Consider the following 18,446-nt stretch of genomic DNA (forward strand, 5'->3'; position numbering starts at 1 on the left):
TAAGAATGACTGGCTGCCAAATGTCTACTGCTGTTACACTTGGTGACCACTCAGTACCACCCCCCCACCCTCACCCCCACTCTGGGCATAGATCACCAGAGCAACAGCTCAAAACAAAGCAATAGCAGCATAGCATCTGTCTGTGGTTGGTAATTAAGAATGACTGGCTGTATAATGTCCACTGCTTTTACACATGGGGATAACTCAATACCACCCCCCCCCCACCCTCACCCTCACCCCCACTCTGGGCATAGGTGACCATAGCAAATACATACAATGCATTAGCAGCATAGCATCTGTCTGTGGTTAGTAATTAAGAATGACTGGCTGCCAAATGTCAACTGCTGTTTCACTTGGTGACCACTCAGTACCACCCCCCCAACTCCCCACCCTCACCCCCACTCTAGGCATAGGTGACCATAGCCACAGCTGACAAAGCAATAGCAACATATCAGCTGTCTGTGGTTGGTAATTAAGAATGCCTAATGTCCACTGCTGTTTCACATGGTGACCACTCTGTACCACCCTCCCCACCCCCCACCATCACCCCCACTCTGGGCATAGGTCACCATAGTAACAGCTCAACACAAAACAATAGCAGCTGTCTGTGGTTGGTAATTAAGAATGACTGGCTGCCAAATGTCCACTGCTGTTTCACATGGTGACCACTCTGTACCACCCTCCCCACCCCCCACCCTCACCCCACTCTGGGCATAGGTCACCATAGCAACAGCTCAACACAAAACAATAGCAGCTGTCTGTGGTTGGTAATTAAGAATGACTGGCTGCGTAATGCTGTTACACAAGGGCACCATTCTCAGTTATTTAGAGCATTTTACTCTGTGGCTGTTTTACATGTCAGCCATGGTGTCATTACCCAGCAGGCCATGTTTGGACTTTCAGAAGAAAGTCTAGTCATATATAGTAAGACATTACAATTTTGTGAATTGTAAGGAATATCCAAAATAAAGTCCAGATTCTTGTACAAGGTCCCAAGAGTCTCCTCCAGCACCTTGTCCTTTCAAAATAAAAGCCCCGAAATAGCATTTTCTCAATAGAAAAGCCCTGAAACAGCAACTCAATATTAAAATGGACGTTACCTATTGGCATACAGCTTCAGGTACCAAGTGAGGCCATTTTCCATGTCAGCCATGGTTTCTGACATGGTGAGACTTTCACAATAAAAGTCTACAGTTATTTATAGTAAGATATTACAATTTCGTAAATAGTAAGGAATATTCAAAATAAAGTCCAGATTCTTGAACAAGGTCCAAAGAGTCTCCTGCAGCACTATGTCCTTTCAAAATAAAAGCCCCGAAATAGCATTTTCTCAATAAAAAAGCCCTGAAACAGCAACTGACTATTAAAACGGACGTTACCTATTGGCATACAGCTTCAAGTACCAAGTGAGGCCATTTTCCACGTCAGCCATGGTTTCTGACATGATGAGACTTTCACAATAAAAGTCTACAGTTATTTATAGGAAGATATTACATTTTTGTAAATTGTAAGGAATATTCAAAATAAAGTCCAGATTCTTGTATAAGGTCCCAAGAGTGTCCTGCAGCACTTTGCCCTTTCAAAATAAAAGCCCCGAAATAGCATATAATATAGACTTATATTGATAGCACTTATAGTTTTTCTGTAATCCTCCATTTTGTAAGGTGAAGTTTTCTCAGTTTCTCCACTCAGCGTGTGTAAAGTGCTGTCACTCCCCCTCTCACTCTGGCCTTTGATCACCATAGCAACTACTCAACACAAAGCAGCTCATTGCGCAATAGCAGCATATCAGCTGTCTGTGGTTGGTAATTAAGAATGACTGGCTGCAAGGTCCCAAGAGTCTCCTGCAGCACCTTGTCCTTTCAAAATAAAAGCCCCGAAATAGCATTTTCTCAATAGAAAAGCCCTGAAACAGCAACTCAATATTAAAATGGACGTTACCTATTGGCATACAGCTTCAGGTACCAAGTGAGGCCATTTTCTTTGTCAGCCATGGTTTTTGACATGGTGAGACTTTCACAATAAAAGTCTAGAGTTATTTATTGGAAGATATCACATTTTTGTAAAGTATGAGGAATATTCAAAATAAAGTCCAGATTCCTTTGTGAGTTCCCATGAGTATCCTGCAGCTCTTTGTCCTTTCAAAATAAAAGCCTGTTTATAGCATTTTCTCAAAATAAAAGCACCCTCACTGCAGTCCGTATTTCTCGATTATCGCAATCGGTCGATTCAAAATGTGCGTCGGCAACGCGGTCTGCCTCGAGCTTTTCGCGGCGATCAGCAATCCCAACGCAATTTCTTCAGAAATTGCATCGTCTAGTTTTTAATGATGTTTTAGGTACAGAACAAAACTGAATGTTGTGCCTGTATTCCAGATTGGTGTAATATACTTGCAAGCCGTTTTGTATTTCTCTTAATTGTAAATGTTTAATGTAATCTGTGTTCCTTAAAGTTTTAAGGTGTTGAATTTTTAACATTTGCATTTTACATGGTCAGTGTAGTTCTCAGGTAAAGATAAAAATCTGTTACTTCAGATTACTGAATACAGTAGAAGGCTTAGGTCTTTGATTTCCTTTAGTACTGATGGGTTTAATGTACACTGGAAAACCATACAAAAATATACAGCTTTTACTCAGGTTTCATGGCAGTGGAATGTCTTGCCGATGCATAATTTGTAGTTTGAGTAGCAGATGGAACAAATGTTTACATTTTTGTAATTTTGCAAATTGTTATTTGCCTGTCATGTTTGTAATGTTATGCTGGACTTGGCAATAAAGTTCTATGAACTGTGCTTTGTATTGCATTTGGATTTATTACAGGATGTTTAATAACCAATTTAACATAAATTGCTTTAATGTAAAATACTTGAATAATCACAAAGTTTATGCAGAAGTTCTCCTTAACTATACACAAAGTAATTAAATAATCGCATAAGGTTTATGTAGAAGATCTCATTACCTTTACATCAAATATTTGAACAAACATAAGGTTTATGTGAAAGTTTGCATTAACTTAATTTAATCCTATCTGACAAAGTTACATAATTTATTGACATCAACACAACATGAAGGAAAAACATTGCATTAAATGTGACCCCTTACCTTGAATTTATGTTATTAAATTGCATGGAAAATTTACATGTAATTAAATTACATAAAGTCAACGTTTTAGGCTGGATTATTTTTTTGAGTGTAGGGTGGAACCTGGAGCAGTTAAGCGTAGAATAAAAAATGCAAATCTAATGAAAAGGAATGAAAAAAGTTTTAGAGAGAAAGTCAAACCTCCACACACCTGACCAATCACTGCATAAAGTGTGCCTAATTACTGATTTGTTTTGCTAGTATTAAAAGGTTTCATAAATTGTTGGATTCCTTATTAAATTTCACAGCAGGTTAGGTGGTCTGACACACACTTTATTTGAAGCAGCTTGAGTCGTGTAAGAGGTAGTTTACCTGCAGTGGACCACCATAGGTCCAACATCTGAAGGGTTACAGGCCTTGACTCTGCGTAGGAAGGCCAGGGTTGGGGTGGGATATTCAGGCACTCCATGGTCAGGCCAGGCCATAAACTGGAACTGTCGAACCTCTCTCTTCTCACTTGAGCCATTCTATTTGAACATACAGATTTTGTCATTTATAAAATTGTGATACAGCACACTAAAATTCCAGGATTTAAATCAATCATTACCATAAATGCATTGCAGTAACTAACTGATTGATCATCAGATTGTCTCACATGAGGAAATTACCATACTTCACAAATGCATTATGAATGGTACTATTTTATCATATTAACAGTAAATCCATGGACAATTTTATTCATAGCAGTTAGCAAAGATTTTCACATTTTCTCCATTTAAGTAGCATGACGCAATCTTCTTATACTTCTAAAATATGCAAGACTGGTTTCTTCACCTGGTAAAGTGGTGGCTTTTTGTCATTCAAAAATACGGCAAGTATATTTTACGCATGAGTCATGGCAACTGGACTTCTAGTTTTTAGGTCGAAACTCATCCGAGTAGCTTCAGCAGTCTAAGAGACTGAAAAGTTTCGGCGTAAAAATATTAATAATATTAATATTGTTTTTCTTACTACTTTAACTGCTTTCCCAGGGTATCAATACATTTAATGTAATCTATTCTATATACAATACAATGTTCTCATAGAGTTCTTACCTTGTAGAGAGCAAATGTGCGTACACTGTATGTAGCCAGGTCCATAGTGTCCAACATGGTCACCTGAATCATCCCATATGTCTCTGTCCCTCGACTAGGCCAATAATGGTCACACTTCACCTGCAAAGACACCAAAATGTTTTCACAAACAATAGTCATGGTGGCATATAAGGAGTAAAAAACCACCAAGTGATGAGAATGATTTTTCCACTGCTGCTGTAACAATATTAGTATTTTCTTGCATTCCTTAATGGAAAAATATTTTTTTATTGGTTAATGTTACACTTTACTTTTTACTTCTGTCAGCCTATGAGACAATAAAATGTTTTGTTTTCAACAAGACAATATCCGTATTTTTCTTTTTTATGACTGGTGGTTGAATAAATTCATTAACCACTGTATATGTCCAAATATTTATTGTGTTTTTAGAAGGATTTGTACAGGGCCCAAGTGCAGACAACAATTGGATGTCCAATGTGGAAAATAAAAACCCAACTCGGGCAGGCACAGAAAACTCAGGAGTAGTGATGTGGTAACCAGACAAGAACTTCGTAACCGTGGCAGATGTGGCAACAAGGTAGACATGGCAAACACACACAATAATCTGGCAAAGAGTAAAGGAAACCGGCAGGTATATATACAATGGGGCAAAAAAGTATTTAGTCAGCCACCAATTGTGCAAGTTCTCCCACTTAAAAAGATGAGAGAGGCCTGTAATTTTCATCATAGGTATACCTCAACTATGAGAGACAAAATGAGAAAAAAAAATCCAGAAAATCACATTGTCTGATTTTTAAAGAATTTATTTGCAAATTATGGTGGAAAATAAGTATTTGGTCACCAACAAACAACCAAGATTTCTGGCTCTCACAGACCTGTAACTTCTTCTGTAAGAGGCTCCTCTGTCCTCCACTCGTTACCTGTATTAATGGCACCTGTTTGAACTCGTTATCAGTACAAAAGACACCTGTCCACAGCCTCAAACAGTCACACTCCAAACGCCACTGTTACGTCCCAGCCCGAATGAGACTTCACATAAGGTTAAAGGATAAGGGAAGGTGGAAGAATGAAGGTAGATGGTACGGCTCACGTAATGAATTTTCTGTTGTGACATTTATTCTATCAATAATAGTGAGAAAACACTGACAACACCATTTCGCAAACCAACAATGAGAGTATCACCTCAAAACACGTTACCATAAGTGAAGTACAAAACAAAACACAAAAGACATTATTTACAATAAACAGCGATTACTAACACAAAGTACTCAACACGTGCAAATGGCGTTTGCACACACACGTAAGTACAAAACTAAGCGTAAAGCTACACAAACAGTCAGAGAGTTTCGAAGTGGGAGAACTGTTCACATAAAATCCCAGTTCACCGCCTGAGTAAAGCTTTTCCGGTCTTTATATACCGGGTGCAGTGATTGAATGGCGCGTCTCAGCTGACGCACCTCGTACGTCACTAGCCAACTTTCAAGGGTTTACCAGAAGATTGTCAAACGGCACCTCAGGGGCCGTAACAGCCACTATGGCCAAAACCAGAGAGCTGTCAAAGGACACAAGAAACAAAATTGTAGACCTGCACCAGGCTGGGAAGACTGAATCTGCAATGGGTAGCAGCTTGGTGTGAAGAAATCAACTGTGGGAGCACTGATAATCTCCCTCGATCTGGGGCTCCATGCAAGATCTCACCCCGTGGGGTCAAAATGATCACAAGAATGGTGAGCAAAAATCCCAGAACCACACAGGGGGACCTAGTGAAAGACCTGCAGAGAGCTGGGACCAAAGTAACGAAGGCTACCATCAGTAACACACTACGCCACCAGGGACTCAAATCCTGCAATGCCAGACGTGCCGCCCTGCTTAAGCCAGTACATGTCCAGGCCCGTCTGAAGTTTGCTAGAGAGCATTTGGATGATCCAGAAGAGGATTGGGAGAATGTCATATGGTCAGATGAAACCAAAATAGAACTTTTTGGTAAAAACTCTACTCATTGTGTTTGGAGGAGAAAGAATGTGAAACAAAAGATCAGTGAAACACAGGTGCAACTAATCATGGTAATTGAACATAAAGCTACCTAGAAACTAAACTAGGTGAAATAGGAAAACAAGAACCAAAATAACATGACAAAATCCATCTAAATTTGTCAGAAAATACTAACTACTGGAGTGGTAGAGTACAGAGTACAATGTACTGGTGAATTTGTTAATGATCTATAGAACAAAATATTGAAGCGCTTTGTGTGGTTTGATGCCTCTATCAGCAGGATGACATTTGTGTTTCCAAAACTCTTACACATTGCTGTTGAAAACAAGCTTTATCAGTGTTAAGATGTTAACAATATTCTGGTTTGGTTTGGTTTGGGTTAAAATAACTACATTGTTGAGGTTAGAGGATATTTTTGTTCAAAAATTATCACATGTTGAGGTTTAAATGACCAATAAACAATCAGTCTGTCAGTTGGAAATTAACAACCATCCTCCATTGTGGGAACATGGCACACTCAAGTGCAGATTTGAAATGTATTTACAATGTATTTCACATCAGCACACTGTACATGTCAGCTGCATGTCTCATGCAGACTTAACACATTTTAATTGCGGTGATGAATCCTATAACAATGAAACTTTGAAATCTGCTTGAAAATGAACAGGAAGCAAAAGTAAGGATGCCAAAATGAGAGCTATATGTTCAAATCTTTTATTTTTTTGTTATAATTCTAGCAGCTGTATTTTGGTTTCATGAAAGCCGAGAAAAGAGTGCATTACAACTGTCGAGCTGAGAGGTGCATGAACTGGTGTTTCAGCATTAGATGAAGTCAGACATGATTTGATTTTTGCAATATTACAAAGGTGTAAAATTACTGCTTTTGCTACAGATCTGATAGAGGCCTACAAAGAATGGGAGTTTTCAAAGGGTATATCTAGACTTTTTGTTTTATTATTTGGGTAATGGCACAATTATTTAAATTCCATTTCAAGCAATTATAATGCTATCAAAGATATGGAAAACTAATAACAAGCAGAATAAAGGCAGAATTTCTGCTGATATCCATTGCTGGACAGCAGAAAAAACCCATTTGCAGAATGTGTATTGTGGAATAATCATCAAATTTCATTGAGATGTATAACTAAAAGTCATCAGTGTATATTGACATAATAGTGAAAAACAATGAAACCTTGTGAAATTCCTGTACCAAACAGGAATACTTAATGAAATGTCTTTAAGTGGACACTTGCATTTTGAGGATATCTGAAATCTGAAAATTGTTAGGCAGTTAATTAAGGAAAAACTATTTTTAATTGTGGCAATTTGTGGAAGTGTGGTTAGATGGTATGTGAACTATGCAACTGGAAGACTTTGGTGGGCATGGAAAGAACAAATCCAGAATTGAATAGAAGACTGATGCGGCCACCAGCCTTAGTACTTAGTACTTGGTTTAATTTTTAAAAAGCCATAGAATAAAAATATCAATATTGTAGTCTGGATAAAGGGCAGCATGGTGGCTGAGTGGTTAGCACTGTTGCCTCACAGCAAGAAGGTCGTGGGTTCGCATCCCGGCCTTTCTGTGTGGAGTTTGCATGTTCTCCCTGTGCTTGCGTGGGTTTACTCCGGGTACTCCGGTTTCCTCCCACAGTCCAAAAAACATGCATGTTAGGTTGATTGGTGACTCTAAAATTGCCCGTAGGAGTGAGTGTGTGAGGTTGTCTGTCTGACTGGTGACCTGCCTTCCACCCGAGAGAGAGCTGGGATAGGCTCCAGCAGATCCCCGTGACCCTGAACCAGGAAAAGCAGGTATAGAAGATGGATGGATGGATAGTCTGGATAAAATCATAGATCAGTATTGATATGTGATGTTTATAAACCCAATATGTGAATTATTGTTAGGTGAGCTACATAATGTTGAGGGAACATTGTACAGATATCTATCAGTTGAGTTTATATGTGATGGTGAACACAGGCAGTTTGAGAAGTAACTCATAAATTACATAGAATTCTATAGGGGACAAAAGTGTCTATAACTTGTAAGAGCTTGGGAGGTGACAGAATGTTTGTGGGTATGTCATGCGTTGGCGTGGGAGGCTGGATCGAAGAAACTATTTTTATTAACTATTATTAACTATTAACTATTTATTAACTATTTTTATTTTCCCATTTACCCATGTAAGGGTAAATGGGAAAATAGTAATGACATGGCAACCTTTATGAGATTTTTGACATGTTTTACTTGGTGATGGCTGGAATACAAAAAGAATACACTAATAAACTTTTCTCTGGTTAAAGAGCAAAGCACCAAGAGAACTGCATAGCTTATTATGCAATTATTATGACTCTAAGCCACAATGGTGATGGAATAGTCACTTTAGATACAGTGTGTGAAATAAATCTAATTTTTCCCAGATTTACAATTTAGTTAATTTGCTAGTTTCGGGCCATCTGGTCATCATCTGCTCTTTAGCTGCTAAATGCTCCACTATGGTCACCAGTTTGTCTAACTGTGCCTGCCTGCCGTTTAATGCCTAGCAAGTAGTATATGTTGCAATACTGCCAAAATATCTGATCTGCCAGCACAAAAGTCAATTTTCTGACTGCAGCAGACATTTTATTTAAGTTTTATTATGTGCAGTCTTACAATGAAAATTAAAAATATTTTCTATCTTGAAGTGCAGAATATAATCACCCAATCAAATACATACAAAACATATCTATGCTGTTTAGTTGCACATTAATGTTTTAGGAAAGAGGGTTGGCTGATTGTCCTGATGAAGTCAAGCGAAACTTTATAAAATATTAGTAAAGTCACACAAGATTTACACACAATAATCACAGTTTAAAGCAAACCTAGACCATGGGGATTTTTCTTTACGTCAGTTTCTAAGTACGCATTTATTATAGTATGGGCTACACAGCTGCACAGCTATGGGTCTGTGCATGTGCAGGGTACGGTATGTGTGAGTGTAAGCTGAGCACCACCTACAGACATTATAGTGTAACACATGCTGTGCTGCAGTATAAATGATGAACAGTCACAGTAAAAGTGGCAAGTGATCGTGGCAGACACTTTGAATCGTTACTACTGTACTATTTCCTGAACTTCTGGCTGAACCACAGACAGGTGTTATTGGCTCTAGGAGAAGGCTAATGGTCTGCATCACAATAATAGCATGCCATAATAAGGGCATGCTTCTGTGGCACTCCGTTTTGCCCTTTGGTTGCAGAGTTACTAACAGTGTGAGTGGTGCCCTTATGCCCTGTGAGTGACCTTGCTACCTCCCATTTGCCATGTGAGTGGCTGTGAATGCCTCATACTTCATGTCCTCCAGCAGTGTGATGCTGTTGCAGAGTGTAGCTCATCTGTAATACTGGAAATTCACACTGGAATGGGGCACTCCTCTCCTAGCCATCCCATCTTGCACTTGTGAACCGCTGTTTGGGTATTGTGTACACCTACTTGGATAACAGTTTTTATGTGCTATTGTGTTATAATGGACAGCCCTCATTTGTACTATAATGGCTCAAAAATTTTAACTTGTAGTAGATTTTTTTCCAAAGAGTTGCAGTGAAAGTTGCTGAACGTGAAGATATATACAGCAGTTTTATTGTTTTATTGTGCTTTGTGTCTGCTTTGAATTGTGTAAACCAGTAGTAGTAAACCAAGACTCATCAGAGTATTCCTTTTGCTATTTCTCAAAATTAGAGGCTTACCCGGGACTTCTCTTCTAGATGGGTCATCATTATGATGGTGCAACTTCTCTGCTCCCACACCATCCTCCAGAAATCACTTAATGTCTCTGGCAGTGGCCCCTGTGTAGCAATGTAAGCATTCTGCCTCCTGTAGCCATCAATATAGTTGGCGTTGATATAGTCGCTTCCTGGAACTCCTTTAGTGAGGACCAATTTGGACAAAGTTAGCAAGCATATTAAAATTGCAGCCAACCACTATTTGAGAATTTTTACAATATATATATAGTCCCATCTCATGAGATGTCTGAATATGTATCTCTCACCATCCACTGGTGTAAGGACAATCCTGGAGTGGTCATAGGCGATAACGTTTGCGTAGCGGTTCTTTGGCTTGTTAACCTCCAGGTTGGAGTGCTCCCACTTGAACTGCTGTCCTGGATCAATAGACTGACATACAGAAGAGAGGAAGAGACAGAGAGATGGATATACAGAAAAGGGAGGGACAAAGAACAAGTAACCATCTATTTAAATTGTGCCTGTATTCTTTTTCGTGGTTTAAAATCAGAGCTCAAAGTAAAAATTCCACAACAATACATGTGATGCTGAAATCTGAATCTTTCCTCCTTTTTCCTCCTTCCTCCATTTTCCTTTTTTTTTTTCTCAGGCCAGAATAATCTTTAAGCCTCCTGGATACATAATGGACTGTTTGGACACAAGGATTATATCATAAATTCACATATAAAGGCTTGTGGTAATTTTTATTTTTAATTACAGCAAAGAGGAAAACAGAGGGGAAAACGTGTGAAACGTTTTTATCCACGTGCAGGCCTGTGCAAAATAGAGAATGTGATGCAGCACTTTCAAAATAAAAGGCTTTGTTCTGGATTCTTTCAAAATAAAAGCCAAGAAATAATAAAATGAGCTTAAAATGGACTTTGGCTATTGGCATACAGCTTTAGACACTGACTTAGGATGTTTTCAACATCAGCCATGGTGTCTTCTCCCAGGAGGCCATGTCCGACCTTTGACAATAAAAGTCTAGTTATATGTAGGAACTTATTATACCTTTGTAAAGTATAATGAATATTCAAAACAAAGTTATGATTGTAATCTAAGATCACTTGAGTGTCCTGCAGCACTTTGTCCTTTCAAAATAAAAGCCTTTATATAGCCTTTTTCAAAATAAAAGCCCACAAACACTAATATGAGCTTAAAATAGACTTTGGCTATTCGCCTACAGCTTTAGACACTGACTTAGGGTGTTTTTAATATCAGCCATGGTGTCTTCTCCCAGGAGGCCATGTCTGACCTTTCACAATAAAAGACTACAGTTATTTGTAAGAAGTAAGAAGTTATTACACCTTGTAAAGTATAATGAATTTTGAAAATAGAGTTAGCATTGTAATCTGTGATCATGTGAGTCTCCTGCAACACTCTCTCCATTCAAAATAAAAGCCTTTTTATAGCATTCTTTCAAAATAAAAGTCCTGAAACAGCAACATGACATTAAAATAGAATTTTGTAATTGGCAAACAGCCATTTTAAATGTCAGGCTTGGTGTCTTCTTCAGGAGGACATGGTTGGACTTCCACAATAAAAGTCTACAGTTATTTACAGGAAGTTAATGCAGTGTTCCAAAGAATAACAAATATTCAAAATTAAAGTTCATATCTTAGCTCAAGGTGAGATGAGTCTGAAGCAGAACACTGCCAAATTCCTGCACTTCTTTTATATTAGTTTAACACTCCATTCTTCAGCAATTTCTACATCATATCATTCTCTTTCCACCCTTTTCAGAAATGTTGAATAGTTTTTTAGCTAAACAAGTTAAGCTTGAAACTCCAATTTTACATTTCAGCTTCCAGGATTCTTCAGCATTGTATTTCAGCCTTCAGTTTATTCAGCAATGCATTTCAGCCATTTTCACCATTGTTCATTCAGCTTTCAGCATTCACACTGCAATTTTCTAGTTTCTAATGTTGTATATGAAGATAAAAACAAAGTACTCAGAATGGGCAAGCTCAAGACTCCAAAAGGTTAGAATGATTATGTTAGGGTAGGGGACCTTTATTATCATAGCTTGAGGGATAGTGGCTCTCATGATTACAGCACTGAAAGTCAGTTGGAAATGAGAAACAGTGGTGTTGCATAATATTTATCACACAGGGCTGCTAGAGGGCTGTTTCACTTGAACATAGACATATTATGATTTGGGGTATTTGCTGAAGTTAGTTATTCTGTTTTTTAGGATTTTTTTTAAGATTTTGATTTAGCTTTTTTAAGTAGCCACCTCTCCACTGGGTCAAATTTATTTATTTATATATTCTATATTTTCTTAGAATGTATATTTGTCTCTGAAACAACTACATGGGACCATAGTTTCACTGTTTCATCTTAATATTCTGATTTAAATATACTGCTTTTTTTTTTTTTAGCAACAGCTCATATTTGAAGCAAGGCTCACTAAGTTAATCTAATATGAATTGAATATTACCTTTTATGACAAATACAACATGCTGTCTCTTAAAAAGTTCCTTCCATTTCACCAGTGGATAAGAAAAAAAGGTAGAAAAGGTGATTCAGATTTCATAATTTATTTGTACTCATTCTTCTGCTGTGCATAAATAGTACATCCATCTGTCCTGGTTTATTTGCTTGAAAATTCCCCACTTTAAATGCAAATTACCTTCCTTTGTAGAACATCAACAAGTCATAATCCCTCACTGTTTTTACAGTAGGTAAAGGCAGTGAAAAATTATTCTTGGAAAGGAGGCTGAGAATTCATGCATACTTAGCACCATTTTTTTTAAACCAATGCTGAATTTAACACTGCAACATTTAGCCAGCCCTATAAAAGAGCAGAAACATCTCAAGAAAAAAGTAGTGGGAAAATGTACTGTTGGAGGTATTTTGTGAGAAAATAGGATGTTGATTTTCTACATGTGCATTGGTAAATATACATTTATACACATATATACATATCCCTGGCCTAGCTGAAACAAATAGCGATTCCTTAAAGGAAAAGAAAACCTGTAGGGTCATTTAAAAAACTATATATATTTTACTTTGAGCAGGGAATGACATTGTCCCAAGTTGCTTCACCCCAGACTGATCTCTGAGTTTTAGTAGAAAGTGTGCACTGTAACTGCTATAAAAATACAGGTCATTTTGTACAGTAATGTAGTTTTTTGTGAATAAAGTTCCATCCATCTTCTTCCGCTTATCCGGGCCGGGTCACGGGGGCAGTAGCCAAAACAGGGATACCCAGACTTCCTTCTCCCTGGACACTTCCTCCAGCTCTTCCGGGGGGACACTGAGGCGTTCCCAGGCCAGCCGGGAGACATAGTCCCTCAAGCGTGTCCTGGGTCTTCCCCGGGCCCTCCTCCCGGTGGGACATGCCCGGAACACCTCCCCAGGGAGGCACCCAGGAGGCATCCGAAACAGATGCCTGAGCCACCTCAACTGACTCCTCTTGATGTGGAAGAGCAGCGGCTCTATTCCGAGCTCCTCCCGGGTGACCAAGCTCCTCACCCTATCTCTAAGGGAGCGCCCGGCCACCCTGCGGAGGAAGGTCATTTCAGCCACTTGTATCCGCGATCTTGTCCTTTCGGTCATGATCCAAGGCTCATGACCATAGGTGAGGGTAGGAACGTAGATTGACCGGTAAATCGAGACCTTCGCCTTCCTGCTTAGCTCCTTCTTCACCACAACAGACCGGTACACTGACCGCATTACTGCTGTCGATGCCCCAATCCGTCTGTCAATCTCACGCTCCGTCCTTCCCTCACTCGTGAACAAGACCCCGAGATACTTAAACTCCTCCACCTGAGGCAGGATCTCTCCCCTGGCCTGGAGATGGCAAACCACCTTTTTCCGGTTGAGTACCATGGCCTCGGACTTGGAGGTGCTGATTCTCATCCCAGCCGCTTCACACTCGATTGCAAACCTCCCCACCGCACGCTGGAGATCCCGGCTCGATGGAGCCAACAGGACAACATCATCTGCAAAAACCAGAGATGAAATTCTGTGGTCCCCGAACTGGACTCCCTCCGGCCCGTGGCTGCGCCTAGAAATTCTGTCCATAAAAGTAATGAACAGAACCGGTGACAAAGGGCAGCCCTGCCGGAGTCCAACGTGCACTGGGAACAGGTCTGACTTACTACCGGCAATGCGAACCAAGCTCCTGCTCCATTTGTACAGAGACTGGATAACCCTCAGCAAAGGTCCCCGGACCCCATACTCCTGGAGCACCTCCCACAGGATGTCACGAGGGACCCGGTCGAATGCCTTCTCCAAGTCCACAAAACACATGTTACCTGGTTGGGCAAACTCCCATGAACCATCGAGAGGGTGTAGAGCTGGTCCAGTATTCCACGGCCGGGACGGAAACCGCATTGTTCCTCCTGGATCTGAGGTTCGACCACCGGCCGGATCCTCCTCTCCGGCACCCTGGCATAGACCTTCCCAGGGAGGCTGAGGAGTGTGATCCCTCTGTAGTTAGGCGACCGGAGGGTGTGTTCCTTCTTAAAAATAGGGACCACCAATCTGTCAATCCAGGGGTACTGTCCCTGAATGCCACGCGATGTTGCACAGTCGTGTCAGCCATGACAGCCCAACAACATCCAGAGACTTGACGTACTCGGGGCGAGGAGCTGATAAGAATTTAAATTTTAAATTGAAACTAATATGTTCACGAATGTAAAGGAAAGACCTGTTTGTCTTGTGTGCGGCATCAGCATGGCTGTAACAAAAGAATATAATATAAGAAGACACTATGAAACGAAACACCATGACAAGTACAAGGACCTGGACGTAAAGCACAAGCTCCAGAAGGTAGAGGAGATGAAAAAAAGTCTCACGGCAGACTATGTTCACAAAAGCAAAATCACAAAGTGAGGCTGCTGTAAAGGCTAGTTTTACTGTGGTAGAAGAGATTGCAAAATCAGCCGGGCCCTTTAATGAGGGAGAAAAAAGTGCATGGTCAAAGTTTGCGACATCGTGTGCCCAGATAAAAAGCAAGCATTTTTAAATGTGAGCCTGAGCAGAAACACTGTGGCTGAGCGTACGTGTGAGCTCGCCACCAATCTACACAAACAGCTGATGGAAAAGGGAAAAGATATTATCGCATACTCTCTTGCTGCGGATGAGAGCAGTGACACATCTGATACTGCCCAGCTGTCAATCTTCATCCGTGGACTGGACTCGAGTCTGTGTGTTACAGAGGAACTTTTGGGATTAAAATCAATGCATGGCACAACCACAGGAAAAGAAATCTTTGAAGAGGTATCCAAATGTGTAAATGAAATGAGGCTGCCTTGGGATAAACTTGTTGGACTGACGTCAGATGGTGCACCCGCAGTCTCACAGAGACTGTGAGAAACAAGATTTTCCGGTCTGATGAAACCAAGATTGAACTGTTAGGCCTTAATTCTAAACGTTATGTCTGGACGAAACCAGGCACCTGTTACCAGATGCCCAATACCATCCCAACAATGAAACATGGTGGTGGCAGCATCATGCTATGGGGGTCTTTTTCAGCAGCAGTGACTGGGAGCCTGGTCAGGGTTGAGGGACCCCATCCAACCTGATCGACATTGAGAGGATTTGCAAAGAAGAATGTCAGAAAATCCCCCAATCCAGGTGTGCACAGCTTGTTGCGTCATACCCAAAAAGACTTGATGATGTAATTGCCGTCAAATATGCTTCAACTAAGTACTGAGTAAAGGATCTGAATACTTATGTAAATGTGACATTTCAGTTTTTCCTTTTTAATTTACAAACATTCTTAAAATTTTGTTTTGACTTTGTCATTATGTGGTAGATAAATAAGGAAAACAAATTAAACAATTGTAGAATCAGGCTGCAACATAAAATTGAAAAAGGGAATGGTTCTGAATACCTTCGGAATGCACTGTATCTCTAACCCAGGCTCAATCATTTTTAACTATAGCTGAAATGTGTGTGTTGCTTTACTTGGGCACCATGTATAAGATACCTCATATTCCTGAGAGAAGTGCAGACTGTCATTGGCCTTGAGTCTCTCTATGTGGTCAGCCAGGTCACAAGTAGCAATGGGAGGATGTTCCCTCATTCCTAAATGAGGAGGTGTAACAGTGAGTACAGTTTGTTAAATACACACACACACACACACACACGAACTGAACAATGTAACCAGAGTGCAGATGCATGTTGAAGGCTCAGAGCTAACTTGTTACAGTGATATAGGGTGAGGATGCTGTGTGCAGAGGGGTGACATCTGACTATGCAGTCCTTCATCAGCATGCAATAACATAACATAATAACATAAATGACATAATAACATAACATCAATAAGCATGCTGATTGGTTGAAATAATTCCAAAAAGCAATAGGTGGGTGGAAAGAGTATCACACAGGCGTTTGTGATTCAACAATATACTCTTTAAATAAAGATTACTCTTATTTTTTAATGTTTCCCTACTCTATTTTATTTCATCTTTCAGTTTTGATGATAATCTTCAGTGTAAATGGCTGACATGGAGAGCAAGGAGAATAGGCGGTGGTACAGCATTAATTAAGAAGGCTCCAGTTGAAATGACTGCTGTATAAAACATAAAGGAAAGGAGGGGAATGGTGAGGAAACATTAGTAACACACAAGAGGAATGAAAACTAACTTGGAGCATTTGGGCAACTGAGGGCACTGGAACCTGTGGAGTAAACATCAGGCAAAACAAACAGCACAGGGTCAGTTAGAAGAAAGCATTAGGAAAGAAAAGAACACAGGGAGCAGTGTAGAAGAAGCTGGATGTCTATTTTGTACTCTGTATCTACTGCAGTATATGGCATATTTCTCAATATTTATTGCATCCTAGCACAAATAAGTGACTTCAGATTTTAGCTGTAACAGTAGAATGAAGATTGTAATTTTGGTCGACTGACAGACTGTCCACCACGAGCTAAAATATTGTGACAAGCATTGGATGAATTATAGGATTGATAGAGACATCAAAGGTCTTCAAACGGGTGAAGACTTATAATTTTTACAATGCTTTGTACAACACAAAAAACTTGCTCACACCTGATTGTGGTCAAAGGCCATTTTACTGCCAGTCTTCCAACTATTCCTGCCCAACTGAGTGATGATTACCTGGATCAGATGTGTTCAGCCAATCAGAAGCTAAGTCTTTTGCATGTTAGATCCAAAACATGAACAGCCTGTGGAAACATCTAGCAAAACTCTTGTCACAGGCAGAGAAATACACAGTTTTTGTCTGCCTAAATCATAGTTCATTTTTGTCTAGCATCTATCTTATGTAAAAGGAATTAACAAAATTATCTAAAATCATGAAAAGTAACTATTTGTTAGTGGGTGCATTGGTAGATTCAAACTTTCAATGCATTGAAATGTCATTCAAAAGCTCACAAGGTGTTCAGAGTAGGGGCAGATTTGGCTGGGCAATATGGAAAAAAAAATCTTATCTTGATCATTTTTTTTATATTGATATCGATATATATCATGGTATAAACCAAAGCACTATTTCAGTCAAGGTTAAAGGTTCCTTTTTACTCCTAAGTGACATGTAAAGATAAATGTTAATTTAAATTTAAATTTTAATTTTCTTATAAACATAGTACATTATACAACTGTATTTCAAAATCTTAATTCACAAATCTTGAATTTACAGCTAAAGCATTAAAGCTTCTCATTCTATAGAAGAACAGAAACTAAATCCTTTGGTCACTTCCAAATAAATAAATGAAGACTAAATCTTGCTTGGCTCTGGGACTGTAAAGTCTTGCATTTTATGTGCTAACAGGATGGCGCTGCTTTAGGTGGTAAAAGGTTATAGTGTTAGTAGCTGTTTTTAGTGAAACATTCGTATATTCCTGTCAAATATTCACGTATGTTTTGCAGTGCATCCTACCCTGCTTCTTGTCAGACTTTAAATACTCGAAATATCTCCATACTCCTAAAGTCCTCAGACACTTAGTCTCAACAATGCTCTGGTCTTTGGAGCCCTGGGCTGTGTCCATTTGGGTGTTTTCATTGTTAATACTGACACTCGAGTTGTTGTCAACATTTTCAATTCTGTTCATTTTCTCTTTAATCAGGCTCCCACCCCTGACATACCGGCTTACACAGCCGATGAGCTACTGTTGGCTACTCCACCACTGATGTACTCTAACTATCTTCCAGCCACATAACTGGTTTAGCACTATTTTCATTATCATTGGCTGTTACTGCTTTCTGCATGACGTTATATTGCAAACACATACAGTAAAGCATATTTAATTTATATTTAGTTTAAACTGTAAATAACATAACACAACATATCACTTCTCAGTTTGTGTGTTTTAAATAACCTGGATGTTTCAGAGGCTTCTAGGCCACCTAGTGAGTGGCAGCTCACTGGGTGGGTGAAGGCGGAACAAAGGTTGGCAGATAAATAAGTTGATGAATTTATGTTTATGTAAATAACATCTGCCACATTCCCTCCTACTGCTACCAGAGGTAAATGCTACCCATGTGGCTGAGAGCAGCGCATGGACAAAAACAATGACAAACTGTGAGTTTAAAAACTCCCGCTGAAAGACAGATGG

At 39.6% G+C, this 18,446-nt stretch overlaps 1 protein-coding gene across 1 annotated transcript in view; it reads right to left on the reverse strand.

Moving 5' to 3' along the window:
* ptprfa (protein tyrosine phosphatase receptor type Fa) overlaps positions 1-18,446 on the reverse strand; it is a 363,596-nt gene that overhangs the window by 110,109 nt on the left and 235,041 nt on the right. Inside the window, exons 19-23 of the mRNA XM_026323606.1 lie at positions 15,861-15,958; positions 10,189-10,312; positions 9,887-10,062; positions 4,175-4,294; positions 3,453-3,607 (exon numbers count right to left, since the gene is read on the reverse strand). Of these exons, the coding sequence (XP_026179391.1) occupies positions 3,453-3,607; positions 4,175-4,294; positions 9,887-10,062; positions 10,189-10,312; positions 15,861-15,958 (673 nt within the window). The remainder of the gene's footprint in view (positions 1-3,452; positions 3,608-4,174; positions 4,295-9,886; positions 10,063-10,188; positions 10,313-15,860; positions 15,959-18,446) is intronic.

Source organism: Mastacembelus armatus, chromosome 4 (assembly GCF_900324485.2).
Source record: "Mastacembelus armatus chromosome 4, fMasArm1.2, whole genome shotgun sequence".
In the NCBI taxonomy this organism is placed as follows: Eukaryota; Metazoa; Chordata; class Actinopteri; order Synbranchiformes; family Mastacembelidae; genus Mastacembelus; species Mastacembelus armatus.